This window comes from Aptenodytes forsteri, unplaced genomic scaffold (assembly GCF_000699145.1).
Source record: "Aptenodytes forsteri isolate BGI_AS27 unplaced genomic scaffold, ASM69914v1 Scaffold483, whole genome shotgun sequence".
Taxonomy (NCBI): domain Eukaryota; kingdom Metazoa; phylum Chordata; class Aves; order Sphenisciformes; family Spheniscidae; genus Aptenodytes; species Aptenodytes forsteri.
Window position 1 is genome coordinate 1,135,391 of NW_008795316.1, and position 13,645 is coordinate 1,149,035.

Sequence of the window (13,645 nt, forward strand, 5' to 3'; positions counted from 1 at the left end):
TGCGCCTCCGTTACCGCCGCCGGCCTCGTGGCTTCCCTCTCGTGAGGAGCACCGGGGCGGAGCACCGGGGCCTGCAGGCCCGTCGGGCTTACCCCGCCTCAGAGGGGGGCCCGGTCAGCGCCCCGCCGGCGCCCGGGGTCCCCCAGGGCGGTGCCGCCGCCAGGCCACGTGCCAGGCAGCAGCACAACGTTAGGCAGTCCTGCGTTTCACCGCTTAGTAGTGATTTAGTTTGCCCAGAGACTTTGGGGTTTTTTGGAAGAAAAATAACACAAGGCTTTGTGAAACGCGAAGCCAATGACCCCTGGCGCTACCTGCAATTTAAGAATGAAAAACGGGCACGTTTGGAGAGATGCAATAAATCTTACTGACTTTATTACACATTGCATTTTAGGATCACTTTACATTCCTAGACAAAAGAGATGATACAAATAAATACAAGCTGTAAAACTATGGACAGAACTATCGACAGGCTCTTTGTCTACAGATCGCCTACGAGAAGGTGGAGATCAGTGTGTCTCCAAGGAGCTGTGAGTTCTCTTATGGGCAGCTGTGCCCGCAGGGCGACCCTCAGGCGCTTCGTTTCAAAAAGAAAGGGGGACTGAAGAAGGTAGTAAGTGCCTGGACCACAGAGAGTTAAACCCACCACCGCGCAGCGCAGCGCAGACAGGACCAGTGTTCTCATTTCAGTTCCATCTCCGCATCCAATTATGGCTTTTGCAGGTTATCTTTTCCAATTTGTGTTTTAACACAGCAGAAACAGACCCACGGGAGTCGCGCTGAACCGTGTAAAGCCTGGTGCACGTTAACCATCACAGACAGAAGAGAGGACAGATCCAGGTTTGCAGTTGTCTCGCTGAAACTCGGCAAGCACTCTGTGTTCAGTGAAGGCAGACTTACTACGCCTAAAAAAAATACTGAACACAAGTCTGATCTGATCTGTATAACGCCCCAGCGTAGCCCGAGGTGCTACGACAGAGGTACGTGTTTTAGAAGATTCAAGCAGCATGCAATTATTTTAAAAAAGGCGCTAGACCTAACGTTAAGGATTTTAAGAAAGTGCTTTAATTCCTATGCTTCAGTGTCACGCGGTGCTTGCTCCCAGAGCCAAGGGCCGACTTCTGCTGCATGTCACTTTTTAAGAAAAGATCCCATTATACAGATCAGAGCAAAGACGAGAAGGACGTTAAACATTCCTATGAAGAAACCGTGACCGCGCACGCTGTCCGAGGGCCTCTTCCAGGAGTCGGCTGGATTTCCTGTCTTTGGCTGTTAACCTGCAGGAAGCCCAGATGGTTCAGATAACACCCAGAGAGGGGCAAATTCGGCAGGAATGTTTCTAAAAAAACTCAACCCAGAGCTCAGCACTTTTGTACAGCTTAAGACGATGTAGTTTACCTTAACATCAGTGCCACTGAGCAGCTGGTCGAGGGTAAGTCCGTCGGAATGAGAATCTAAAAGCTTCTGTGACAATCTGAGATTGCCCATGAATACACTAACCAAATCTCCAACCACAGCTCCAACTTAAATACAATGACTAAATATGCAGTTTTATTCTTTTTCCACCCTATTAAATTTCTTTCACCTTGCTAATGAATTTCTACAGAATTAAAAGCAGAGCCTTTCTGACATATTAACCAGCTAGCTTATCAACACTAAAACGAGAACAGCTCGGGTTTGCACTGCGATTTCCACTGTACCAGTCCTGCCACAAGGGGAGTTTCCAGCATATGGGTTTAATACAGAATTCCCTATGGAACAGTAGCGACTGCGCATGTGCAGACACAGATGTGTCTGTGGATGCATATTCACATAATACATACGTGTACATTGCTATGCACATATATGCGATTATATATATTTTGTTGCTATTTCAGGTTTTAGACCCCCCCCCCTTGTTTCGTTTCAATTCTCTGAGCACTTACACCATACAATCATCTTCTAAAATGTCAAAGTACAGAAGAATACGTGCTAGAGAGAAAGAGAAGGTGACGTTATATTATGCAACAAGAGCCAATTAAAAGGCTCTCTGTACATAAACAGTGCTTTATAAAAAGGAAGATTATGCCAGGTTTCCACATTCAGGTTGAAAGAAATTTGTCAGATGCCTGCCCTCTCAATTATATGCAAACTCCTCTTTCCTCCACCAAAACTAATGTATATATACGCATATATGTGTGTATATATATACATTAATCCTGTGGTCCAGAAAAGCACTCCATGAATCAAAGCGGCCGAGTTAGCGTTTAACCGGGCCCACCTGGGCAGCTGGCTCACCGAGGCACCATGCCCGCAAGATGCAGAGGTGAGCTGTGCCGAGTGTTCGGTTCCTTCTGCTCATGGGGGTCAGACAGAACGGAGTTCTCCAGCCCGGATGAAGTCACTCAGCGGATACTTAACGAGCACACAAGGCAGAGTCCGCCCATCAGAGCATTTCTAAAACCAGGCAAGTCCTCATACACTCACACATGTCAGTCTGGAGGAAGTCGTCAGTGAGGGAGAGGAAATAGGTAAAAACGTTCATAGGATGACAGCCAACAGCAACCAGAAAAAGTAATATCCCAAGTCTCAATATACAGTGAACTAAAACTTACAAATGAGCTGTGAGACACCAGACAGGGACACCTTACTCTGTCCTTAGCGCGGCAGTTCCACCTCCCTCTACCCTGCCACACGAGCCTGCAGCATTACAGGAGCCTGCTTTAGTCATAGGGCAGCTTTGCAAAGAGACCGTCAAAAGCAGGAGTCCTTCCTCCCTTGTTTTCAAAGTAAACCCCCTGGAATTAATACCAGATTCCATTACCCAGACTCGGTTACATGTGCTTTCACTCCCAGCAGGCTCTGCGTGGGCTGGGAGCTGCAAAGGGAAAGCTTCTAGCGTGGAACAGGTGAGGCACAACAGGTACCGAACGCTGAACCTCCTTAGACACCAAGGGAAGGGACCATACTTGCAAGGAGAGCGCACTCAAAGGCAGCTCCGCATTACAGTGCTCCACCCTCCGCCCAGCTTACAGGGGAGAGCAGAGTCAGCCCTGCGAGCCTGCCGGGAAGGTAGCTCTGAGCCAATGCTACGTTTCCCGTGAACGGTGGGAGATGTGAGAAAATGGCCGTACGCCACCCCACAGTTTAAAGTCTTAGTACGGACACTGGTTTGAACTGCCAGGGGTGAAGATGGAGGCAAGAGAGAGGAAGAAAGCTGTGGAGCTGGCACTGGTATGCAGATGTATTCTTTGACAAGGTGGTTCCTGCTGGTAGGGGTGAGGTCTGTAGGAGGTCAGTTTAGAGAAGCTCTTACTTATGCCTGTAAACAAGGAAAGGACTTCAGTTTCTATTGCTTCCTTTCTAGAGAGCGCAAAGTTGCTTTCAAGACCCCTTTTTTTGTCCTACAGCTCTAAAGGGAGGCACAGCTATCTGGTGGTGAGTACATGCTGACCGCTGCCATCCTGCCTGTTCAGACCAGCTTCTTAACCCCAACTGATGATGCCAGTCTTTCAAGCAGGAAGAGGAAAAACTATGCACCTAAGTCAAGTTTGAACAGATCCTCTGCTTTTTAACCTCATTTGGTTCTCCCTATGGAGCTCTGGAGCGGTGGTTCTGTTGAGATGACTTTCAACTCTGTCTTCTTATTGCCCAACAGCAAAAAAGCCCAGTGCAGCAAAAGGGCTAGTGCAGAAGGAGAGACGGTGATGCTGCGAGGTGATCCCCATGCTTCCCATTGCTTCTAATACACTTTAACGTACCTCATGCATTTCTGATTTCCTAACTAAAATCTGTTTCCCACAGAGGCCAAATGCTGAATTGCAAGCACGTATCTTCCCGTGGCTCAGTGCACCTGGACTGGCACAAGTCAGTTAAACAGCAAAGAGGCCATCTCCAGGGGAAAGGGGCTGGAGTCTGGCTGGGAGTTCTCTCTGCAGGTTTTTACTTGTCTCTGCTCTCAGAAGGCAAAGGCTGTTCGCGCCCTGGAGAGAAACTGCTGGTTTTACTTTGGAACCAGCCCTCGGGACTGTGGGTAGAGCTGAGAACTATGGGTGCCTGCTGAAGAGGATCCCCCTGATTTCCTTCCAGTTTTAGGCCTGAAGAAGTAAAAATGAAAAAATAAACAAAAAGCCCCAACAATGCCGCCTGTTACTCACCAAAATTTATCTTCCAAAAGCTGAATTTTTTTACTGGATTTATTCTCTAATCAGTCTCAGCTTTCACTTCTGTCCTGTGTTCCTTTCTCTCTCTCTCTGCTTTACAGCTAAGCTCTCCTTAACTTCACTGACAAGAAGTGCTGACAAATAGCAGCTGTACTTGAACCTCTACTGTTGGCTAGTCTGCTTACTGAAAGTCCAACTCACCTGGGTTTTGATTTTTTATTTGAAGTGCTCTCAAAGGTTGACGCGTCCACCTGTATCTCATCTTCATCCTGCAGAGCTGCTTCTAGAGCCGCCTGAACTTTGGGAGCAATGGCTGGACCTTCGTAGTCTCTCGTCGTTCGGCTGGGCATGTCAAGTTCCAGTAATACGATGTTCTCTGCCTGAGACAGTAAAAGCAGAATCAAAGTCTGCACTTTTTCATATAAATTGTTTCTTTTCCCTCCAGAAGCTTACTCTGAAGTACTTTATAAATGTATGCAGGACACTGTAAAAATTTACATCCCCCAGAAGAACTAACAATCCTCTGAAATTCACATTCCCCTGATCAGGGGGGTGAGCACATGGAGGTTGTAACCACATCTGGGCTTACCCTGTACCGAGCCTCTGGACGAATCATCATGGACGTCCTGGCGTGTTGGCTCAGTGGCCTCTTGTATCCTACAGCAGATACCGGTCTTTTCATCATCTGCTGGTTACTAGAGAAAAATGGATACTCAGTCTATTATACACCAAAAACAAAGACTCCTCTTGGAGTTTATGAGCTAAAACATCTGCAAATTCCACACAGAAATATGTTTCAAGAGAGCAGAAACTATCTAGGCTGCATTTGCAGGAACAGCTCTCTACAGTCAGAGACAAGAAGGTAAGGTAGTTATCCTGTGTCATCTGTTCCCTGCACAAAGGGGAGGATTTCTACACATTTTTACTATACAGACCGCAGATGCACTCAGCTGCACCCAACTTTGTAAATTTGCTGTAGAGAACTTTCTGTGTAGAGTGTCAGGATCCAGCCACAGCTCTCGTAAGAATAATAATGACAGCTTTCCTATCTAAAACAGGAAAGAACTATGATAGGAGTTTACTGCTATTTTAATGGTGAATGCACTATTAACATATATTTTACGTATAATTATTGGGCTCATCTAGAAAAAAAATCCTAATCTTCCAAGAATTTTCCTAACTGTACATTCCTGTTTTGTTCAACCTGCTAAGATGAATAATTTTTTCTATTTTATTGTGCAGCAAGAAGCTGCGATCTCTGGAGGGCCAGTTTAAATCCCCAATTCAATCCCTCTTTTGGGGTACCTTGTTCTTGACAACTAGAGAGTTTTCCATGACCTATAACTCCACCCCAAGAAAAGCTTAGAAGTACACTCACTCCAGACGGGTTATGGGATGCAGTTTCCACTGGTCTTCCTCTTCATCGAAGAATGATCTGTTCATGATCTTATTCTTTTCTTCCAAGGGAATAAAATTTTCAATAATCAGGTGCCTACATGCAACCGCAAAAATGGGAAATACACAAGAAACATAATTAGCAGATGACTTTCTCCACTGCTCCTCTCCTACTGACTTAATACAGCCCTGGAAAAGGAGGAATGTTTTAGTTTTCCCACGTTTAAATCCTTTTCCACAAGCATGTGCAATGCAGTCCCTCCACTCCCCACCCAAAGAAACCACCTCTGTTACTGTTAATAGCAGGCAACGAAGTGACGGGACTTACTTTAGCTTTAGTTCCCTGGTAAGTTCATTCTGGGTCTGTTCCAGTTCCTGGCGCTCCTTGATGTGCTCTTCTTGGAGATCATGGATCTCTGCCTTCACAGCCTGCAGCTTGGAGAATAACTGGAACACACAACAAGAGCCAAAGTCATAGCTTGCCAATGTTCCTTTCACTTTCACACACAAGTTGACTTTATTCCTAACCCACTAGACACGGAATAATTTTCTTTTTACCTTTTTGAGTTTTTTGGTCTTTATGTCCACCTCTTGCTGAAGAGAACTATAGGTCTCCTTCAGCTCTAATGTCTCCTCGTCCCGGCTTTCCATCTGTTGCTGGATCTCTCGCTCCCGACGTTTCTGAAGAACGTGACATACAATATTAAAGGCCACAGTTACATTGCCACCTCCAGGCTGACATACATGAAACCAACGCTCAGGATGTTTTTGCTTCCCTGGGCTCCAGGGCTTTTGCTTTAGCTTCTAGTTCTTCCTATCTCTGGCCTTAGAAATACCAGAAGCATTAACTCTTCTTTGTCTTTATGTTGCTGCTAAAATCAGATAGTGTGAATAAGTGCTCGAGCTTCAATTAAAGGAATCAAATGTCACGTTTGGATTCTTTTTTTTTTTTTTTCATCAATGCGTACTAGTCATTGCACTTAAAGAATCCCCAACAGAAAATAAACTTTCAGCACACAGTAAACATCCCTCCCTTGAGCTAATGGCTGAACTGTAACTCTCTGAGGTCCTCCAATTATTTTTACACTTACAGACAGCTCCAATCAAGTCAGGACACAAATCTTTAACATGAAAAGCTGGAAGAAAACTATTATAAACCTTCTCTACATATTTCATACAATGACAAATAGGACACAAGCCCTTCCCCCTTCTTTTGAGATTAATGAATGCCATTAAACCAATTTCAGGGTTCACCCTGGGCAAATTTTCTTACAGTTTCTCCTGATACAATGTTTTATAAAAGTTCTGCAGCTAGGCTTTTCATACAAAATAACAAACGTTCTCCCCTGTACCTGTTCTGCAATTTCCTGTCGTTTCTGCTCCAGGATTTTCTGCTGTTCGTTTGTGTGATCCACGATATTTTTCCCTCCCACCAGAAGCTTGCTTTCCATTGCCTGAAAGGAAAAACCAAGGTCGTAAGTTTCTCGCAGTGACCACAGAATGTAACTTTCTCTGATACGGATACAACTTCTTCAGGGCAGCTCCCTTATTGCACCTTCTCTTGCAAGTCAGCTGCTGCAAGAATTACTGTTTCTTAAAATTCCTATAAAACCGTGGGATTAATGAAACAGTAACTTGCTTAGAATTACGCATTGCTGCAATGTGTGGCAAAGCTGGAGACCCAAAACTCGTGCTCTCCCGTAAAAAACTTGTTAATGATCTGTGACAGAATGAAGCATTTTTTGTGCTACAGCTTGTGAAAAGATGTATCATCACATTTTATCGTGCTGATTGCTTAAGATCCTACAAGATCAGCACACAAGAACAATGAAACAACTCATTAATATTGAAATATTTAATTAATGGTGGAAATGTCAACTTCTGTCCAGAAGTAGTTTATTTTAAAATCTTCCAATCTAAACACAAATCACTGTCCTGGAAACTTCTTGTGAAATATCCTTCCGTATTGAGAAACCCTCTATTCTCCCCACAGCCTAAATAAATTGCTTTCAAAAAGTATGACAAGGAAGAATTCTACCTTGATTTTAGCACTCAACATCTCTGTTGCTTCCTTCTCTCGCCTCAGGTCCTCCATTTTCTTCTCCTTCTCTTTCAGCAGTCTCATCTTTTCTTCTGCTACCAGGCTGTGATCCTCAACTATAGCTTTCTTCTCAATCTCCAGCTTTTCTTGTTGCTCCCTCCAATAGTCATCTTTGTCATCTCCTTCATCCTCACCCTCTTCAGTGTCCTCCTCCTCTTCCCCACCATCTCTCCTCCTTTCCCTCCTCTTTCTTTTGCCAATAGACCGTTTTTCCAACTGTGCCTTGAGCCGAGCAATCTCTTCCTGGAATTCTCGTAGCAGAGCATCCTTAGGATCCTCATTCACTCGCGGCTTGTTCTTGATGTTTTTGGCACGGTTGGCATACCTCAGTGTTGTCAGAGTCTCCTCTACGTTGTAAGAGGCAGGGCCTATATTGGCCACCATCACAGTTTTGGCATTGCCACCTAACGAGTCTTGAAGTAACCTAGTCAGCTTTGAGTCCCGGTATGGAATGTGCGTGCTTTTGCCATCTACTAGGGCAGAGATAACGTTGCCCAAAGCTGAGAGAGAGAGATTGATTTTAGTAGCTTCCTTTAACCTTTCCCCCTGTGCTCCAGTCTTAGCTTGCCGCTCGCTGCCTGCAAGGTCTACCAGGTTGAGTTTTCCAACTCGGATGTGATTCTCTCCATCAAGTCCTAACTCGCTGCATTCGATAGTGATCACAAAAATGGCATGAGATCGAGAGCTGTGTTCATTCATGTTGGTGGCACCAACCGAGCGGTTTTGGTTTCCCACGTTCATGACGTGCTCTATCTCTTTGACGCTTTTTGTAACAAAGGAGGACAAATCCTTAACATACACACCTGTGTCTGGTCTCTCCTTTAACTCCAGCCGCTTGGACTGATCCTTCGATAACAAGTCTCTGATTTCTTCTTGGTATATTTCCAAATAAGAAGCTCTAACTAGATATTGCTGATTTTGAGATCTAGAGATGTGGGTGAAGATGTGATCGAATGAATTGGGGATGACCCCTCTTTTTTCAGGATCACCACGCACCCCTTCCATCGTATATGTTTTCCCTGTCCCAGTCTGCCCATACGCAAAGATTGTCCCATTAAACCCTTGCAGAACAGAGTCCACAAGAGGTCTGAAGGTCTCATCGTAGAGTTCAACCTGTTTGGAATTCCAGTCATACACAGCATCAAAGGTGAAAGTTTTAGGCAGTTCATGAGAAGTTCCCCGCGGATTCTTCACCGAGACCTGCCCTAACTTGACATCCACGTTAACAACTTTTTCATACGAAGCTGTCTTCTCTTTGCTATTCATCGGCCGGCATCGTACCACCACCCTAACAGACTCAGAGCTCTTTAACTTAGACATGACAGCAGGTCTGTGGCTGGCGTGATCTGATCGATGGATGATCCCGTGCCAGCAACCTAAAACGGAAACAAAGGAGGAATACGTCAAGGCGGTTTTCTGCAGGTGACAATTTTTCACAAAGCCAAAGATTCAACTCATCTATTCAAACAGCATTTTGTATTCATGAAGTTGCGAGGGATTTTGAAGAATATAAATAACGTACAACACGAAAACTTTAAAAAGGCCTGAACTGAGACAGTATTATTTTACCAAAACCTGTCCATCGAACAGTATCATTTCTACAAGCTCTGCTGCAAAAAATCTTCATCAAATCACAGTTTTACAGTTGGTAGAGATCCTTTTCTTGACCCTTAAAAATCATAATGCTTTTTAAACTATTTATAAAAATAATATGATATTTTGCCATTGATTTTCTTTGCAGTCAGGCTGTTTTAAATCTCGTATTTTGAAAATCTAGTACAGACTTGCTCTCTCCGTATTGCTCAGGCTCTTGAAAGGGAATCAGTCAGGTGCTTTGATTAAGTGCTTCACCCACCTACCAAATTCCAAGAGAGATCGTAAATTATAAATACGGTATTTTCAGAGTTGCCTCTTCTTATGCCTCCTATGTATTGGCAAAACCTTCTCATATTTTTGAGACATTTATATTACAATCCCCTCACACGTGATGTGATGTGTCACCAGAACCATCCTGCCACAGAAGGTTTAAAGCTTATGCCTGGCTTTTCTTAAATGACAGCAGTTCCCTGGAATGCCACCCAAACACTTTTTTCCTCTTGTGCGTTACACTTGTAAAGTCACTTTCTAGAAGCCTCCTTACAGAATAATAGATCTTTAATTGGGCTGCAACAGCTGCGAGGATTCAAGATAAAATCATTAAATAGTTTGTCCATTTCCAGGCATCACATCCCCTGAATATTCTGCATTTCCACACTTGGGAAAACTGATGTTACCCTTCTGTCAAGAATCAAGTGAAAATAATTGTTACACGAAAGTTTTCACACAGTCTTGCAATCCAGCTCACTACAAAGGAAATCATTAAAGCAGCCAAATGTAGCACAGTTTTCCAACGCTTGCAAATATGGTAAAACAAACCAGTAAGGGGAGTGAATTACCCCAGTGAGGTGGGCTCTGAAATCAGGGGGCAACAAAGAGGACTATTTCCACCACCTAATTGCAGCGAGGCGAGGCTGCGTGCTGCTGTAGGATGCCTGTGTTGTGCCCCCACCGAGGGCACTGCTGCAGCCCTGTAAATTCAGGACCTTCACACCCCAACATTGAAAGTCACTTCTGGTCCTGCGCTCGCCCTGGGGGGGGGCACCCAGGCGAAGCACAGCCACTCCCCCCGACGCCGGACGGCCGCTCTCAGCATGCCCGCGGCCCCAGAACTCCCCGTCTTTCTGTTCCACTTCCAAACGTCCCGGTCAATGTTGATCTTGCATTTGCAGTTTTTGCACAAGTATCGTCAGCGCACTTAAGCAGAGAGCAGCATTCCCCGCTGGCGTTCAGCAGGGAGCAGAAGGGAAAGCTATAAAGGTGGAGCAATCTACATTATGCCTCGTCTAACGCACAAGCAACCAGAGGACATCAGGGTGTGAAGCGGACACCTGCAAGGATTTGCCCTTCTCAGGCTTCTGAAGGTGAGTTTAAGCTCCTTTCACATCACTTCTTATAAAAATTTCATAAAGCACTCAGTCCTTTGAGCCCACCCTCCTCTTTCTGTAACGCGACTGCCCTCTGTGAAAGGATCCTGCAAACCACCGCGAGTGTCTTCCTCAGCTAGAACTTGCACACCTGTTTTTACGGGGAAACTGAAGGCAACCGTACTTGCTCTAGATATTTCAAGCACAACTCTGCACGCAGATCTATGCTATTATTTTTTCTTTTGGCAATATACGTTTACCGGGACTTCCCAAAAAAGCCAGCTCTGCCCAAGCACACGAACCTACTGAAACACACGTCACGCTCCTGCTCTGGTGTTCCAACTGAGTCAGGTTTACAAGATTCAGCATCAATCTAAACTCACGTTGCATAAACCCAGTTCACAGATCCCGAGTCCTTCATGACTCTGGGTAGAGAGCAAGAAACGCGCTGTTGCATCCCCCAGTCATTAGCACAATGAGCTGCCATTTAAAACGGAACAAAAAGACTGTGTTACTGCTAAAGCGACAGCCTTACGCGGAAGATCTAAACGGCACAGCTTGTGGAATGCCATGCGATGTCTAAGAAACTGTTTTTTCAAAAATATCTTTCAGGAAGAGCTCTGAGATCCTTCTGCCAATTGGAACGAAATGTAAAACTAATACACACTGGAAAGCCCAGGTAGCGCTGGCACGCGTTCCGTCTGGCCTCCTCAGGACGCTCTCGCTGTTCCACTACCAGCTGGACCTGCAGCAACCCATGGACTTTGGCTGACTGTTTTTTACTCAGTGATTGTATGTCTCAGGAGAGCTTCTCAAACAAGGTGACGGAGAACTTCAGGAGCAGAGCTAGAGGACTGAGAAAGGAAGCAGAACATTTCTAGCCCAAAATCCAGACTGTCAATCTGCACTACAAAGAATAACACAAGAGTAACAAATAAACAGGTTTAAGAATTGTAGGGAAACCTCAATATGGCTCTTGGAATTTCCTTGGTTTCGTGAGGGGAAACTCCTTGTCCTCGCTACTCCCAGGAAGGCACGTGGTAGCTACCAGGAGGAAGATGAGGAACGTGCATCGAATTGACCAAACTGGACAATCATCCAGAAGAAGCACTTCCAACCTGCACAGTGAATTCAAACTACTGCAGGAATTTTGGATTGCTACTGAATAAAAACATTTCCCTCCTAACTGACAACTCCAAATAAAGATGACCTTGCTGTCTGACCCACAAGGAACACGTATTCTAGAATATCAATAGAGAAAGAACATGTGAAATGGGGACAAGTCTTGCAGAAGCATAAAAAGCAACTCTCCCTCTAATCATCATGAGTAGTTGTACATACAAATACACGCTTCTCCCTCCACACCTTCCTGAGATACTCCGATAGTTCAAGTTCACAGGAGACAATTTTTTCAGACAAGTTCACATAACAACCGATGCTTCATTTATCTGCATTATTACGGTGAATGTTCACATCGGCAAGTACTGAAATTAGGCATGAATTCTGAAAGGCAGAGCCTTGATTTATTTTATATAATTAATATCCAAAATACTATTTCGATGAGAAGTTCCGCTTCGAAAGTGATGCCGACTAACATTAAATGATCAGAATTAAGTTAATCTTCGCACAGACTGCTTCTTTACAAGAGCATACGCTGCCGTCCGCAGGCTCACCTGGAGGTCAAGAGTGAAATATCCGGCATGTCCCCTCTGCGACAGCTTTGGCAGAGGCATGCATTCAACAAAAACTATGTTGCATATTTGCTGTTCCTCTGGGCGTATCTCATCAACGTGAGCTTGACAAGCTTTCGACACCTTTCCCCATTTCAATTGCAAGTCTCTTTTTATAGCCACAAACAACATTTTTTACCCCTGCGTTGGGCTGTTTTCATAACAACCTATCGCGAACCATCTCCAATTATTTTAGCTACTGCTGTGAAGTTTACTGGAAGTGTAACAAATGACGTTTCTTCTCAGGCTTACCCAAGCGCTTAACTGGAGAATAAAACCAATTAGTTGGCAGTGTTTGTATTCCCCAGAAACTCCACGGCAATGTTTGAGCCGCCCGGAGCGGCCGGACAGGGATGGCCAGAAGAGCTGGGAAGGCCACCGTGCCACCCGCTCTTCCCCTACCGGGAGGGGGCTTCGTTCATGAAATTAGTTCAGCCTAAAGCGACCTGGGCCAGGTCCTGAGCGTCAAGGTCGAGGTTGAGACGAATGCATCTGAAGCTGTGCTCCGGATGGCCAAGAGGGAAGGGTGGGCAGAAATCAAAGCATTTTTGTTTATTTCAGTCAACACAAGGTTGTGCCTGAAAAAAGAAGCGACGCCACAACCTGAAGGTAAGCTCTGGTAACCACTTCTGGTCAGGAACTTTCAGGAGTCGGGACCCGAGGGCTCGGCCGGCCGTGCCCAAGGGTCACTGCACTCTGACCGGGCGCGTACCACTGATCCCTTCTGCCTCCGGCAGGCTGAAGTCCTGAGGCCTCTCCGCTTCCTGGCTTAGGTTTAAAGATCTCAGGAAGATTTTCTTGGTACGCTGCCTAAACCCTCCCCTCACGTCTCTCTGCACATCCCCAGGTACCGCTTAAAAAAAATGCCAACGCTTTCTTGCAGTTTAAATCTTTCAAATATTTGTGGGTCCGTAACGTCTTGGCTCAGTCGCTTGCGTCTTTTACTCCTTCATAAGCCGGTCGCCTCGTCCGCTGTTGCTCTCCTCTCACCTCCCTGCCGAACGCACCGCGGACCGAACAGGACATCCCCGGTGCCGCTGCCGGAGCTGGGCCGGCCTGGGCCACCTCTGCCACGGCGGGCCTTCTGCTGCCGGGGCGCTGGGCGCCCCGGTTTCACACAGTGCCCGTGGTCACCCCCGCCACCTCCGTCCGCCTCAGCACGGCGCCCCACGGGCGTCCCCCTCCCCCGGGGAGGCGGCGGGTGCGGGACCCCCGCTCCAGCCGGGACCCCGAGTTCATTTCTGGTTACGGCTTCGCCCCCGCGTCGCCCGCCGCCCTCGCAGCTGCGACACCGGGTGCAGCGGGAAAGGGGTCCCG

General features: G+C 46.1%; 1 protein-coding gene across 1 annotated transcript; it reads right to left on the reverse strand.

The window, feature by feature from the left end:
- Nucleotides 1-2,029: 2,029 nt before the first annotated feature.
- On the reverse strand, nt 2,030-11,325 carry KIF3B (kinesin family member 3B). The gene is made up of 9 exons (XM_009279538.2): nt 11,266-11,325; nt 7,573-9,011; nt 6,887-6,988; nt 6,093-6,215; nt 5,863-5,981; nt 5,518-5,631; nt 4,729-4,834; nt 4,341-4,519; nt 2,030-4,073 (listed from the first exon to the last, which is right to left on the reverse strand). The coding sequence occupies exons 2-9, from the start codon at nt 8,953-8,955 to the stop codon at nt 3,980-3,982; spliced, it is 2,220 nt and encodes a 739-aa protein (XP_009277813.1). The 5' UTR covers nt 8,956-9,011; nt 11,266-11,325; the 3' UTR covers nt 2,030-3,979.
- Nucleotides 11,326-13,645: the final 2,320 nt, after the last annotated feature.

Bases quoted from the DNA above. Each gene is read 5' to 3' on its own strand.
- KIF3B (XM_009279538.2), bottom strand. From the start codon at position 8,955: ATGTCTAAGTTAAAGAGCTCTGAGTCTGTTAGGGTGGTGGTACGATGC. The intron at 4,835-5,517 runs GTGAGTGTACTT...ATTTTTCTCTAG, and splicing joins CATCCCATAACCCGTCTGGA to TAACCAGCAGATGATGAAAA. The intron at 4,520-4,728 runs GTAAGCCCAGAT...TTACTGTCTCAG, and splicing joins GTCCAGAGGCTCGGTACAGG to GCAGAGAACATCGTATTACT.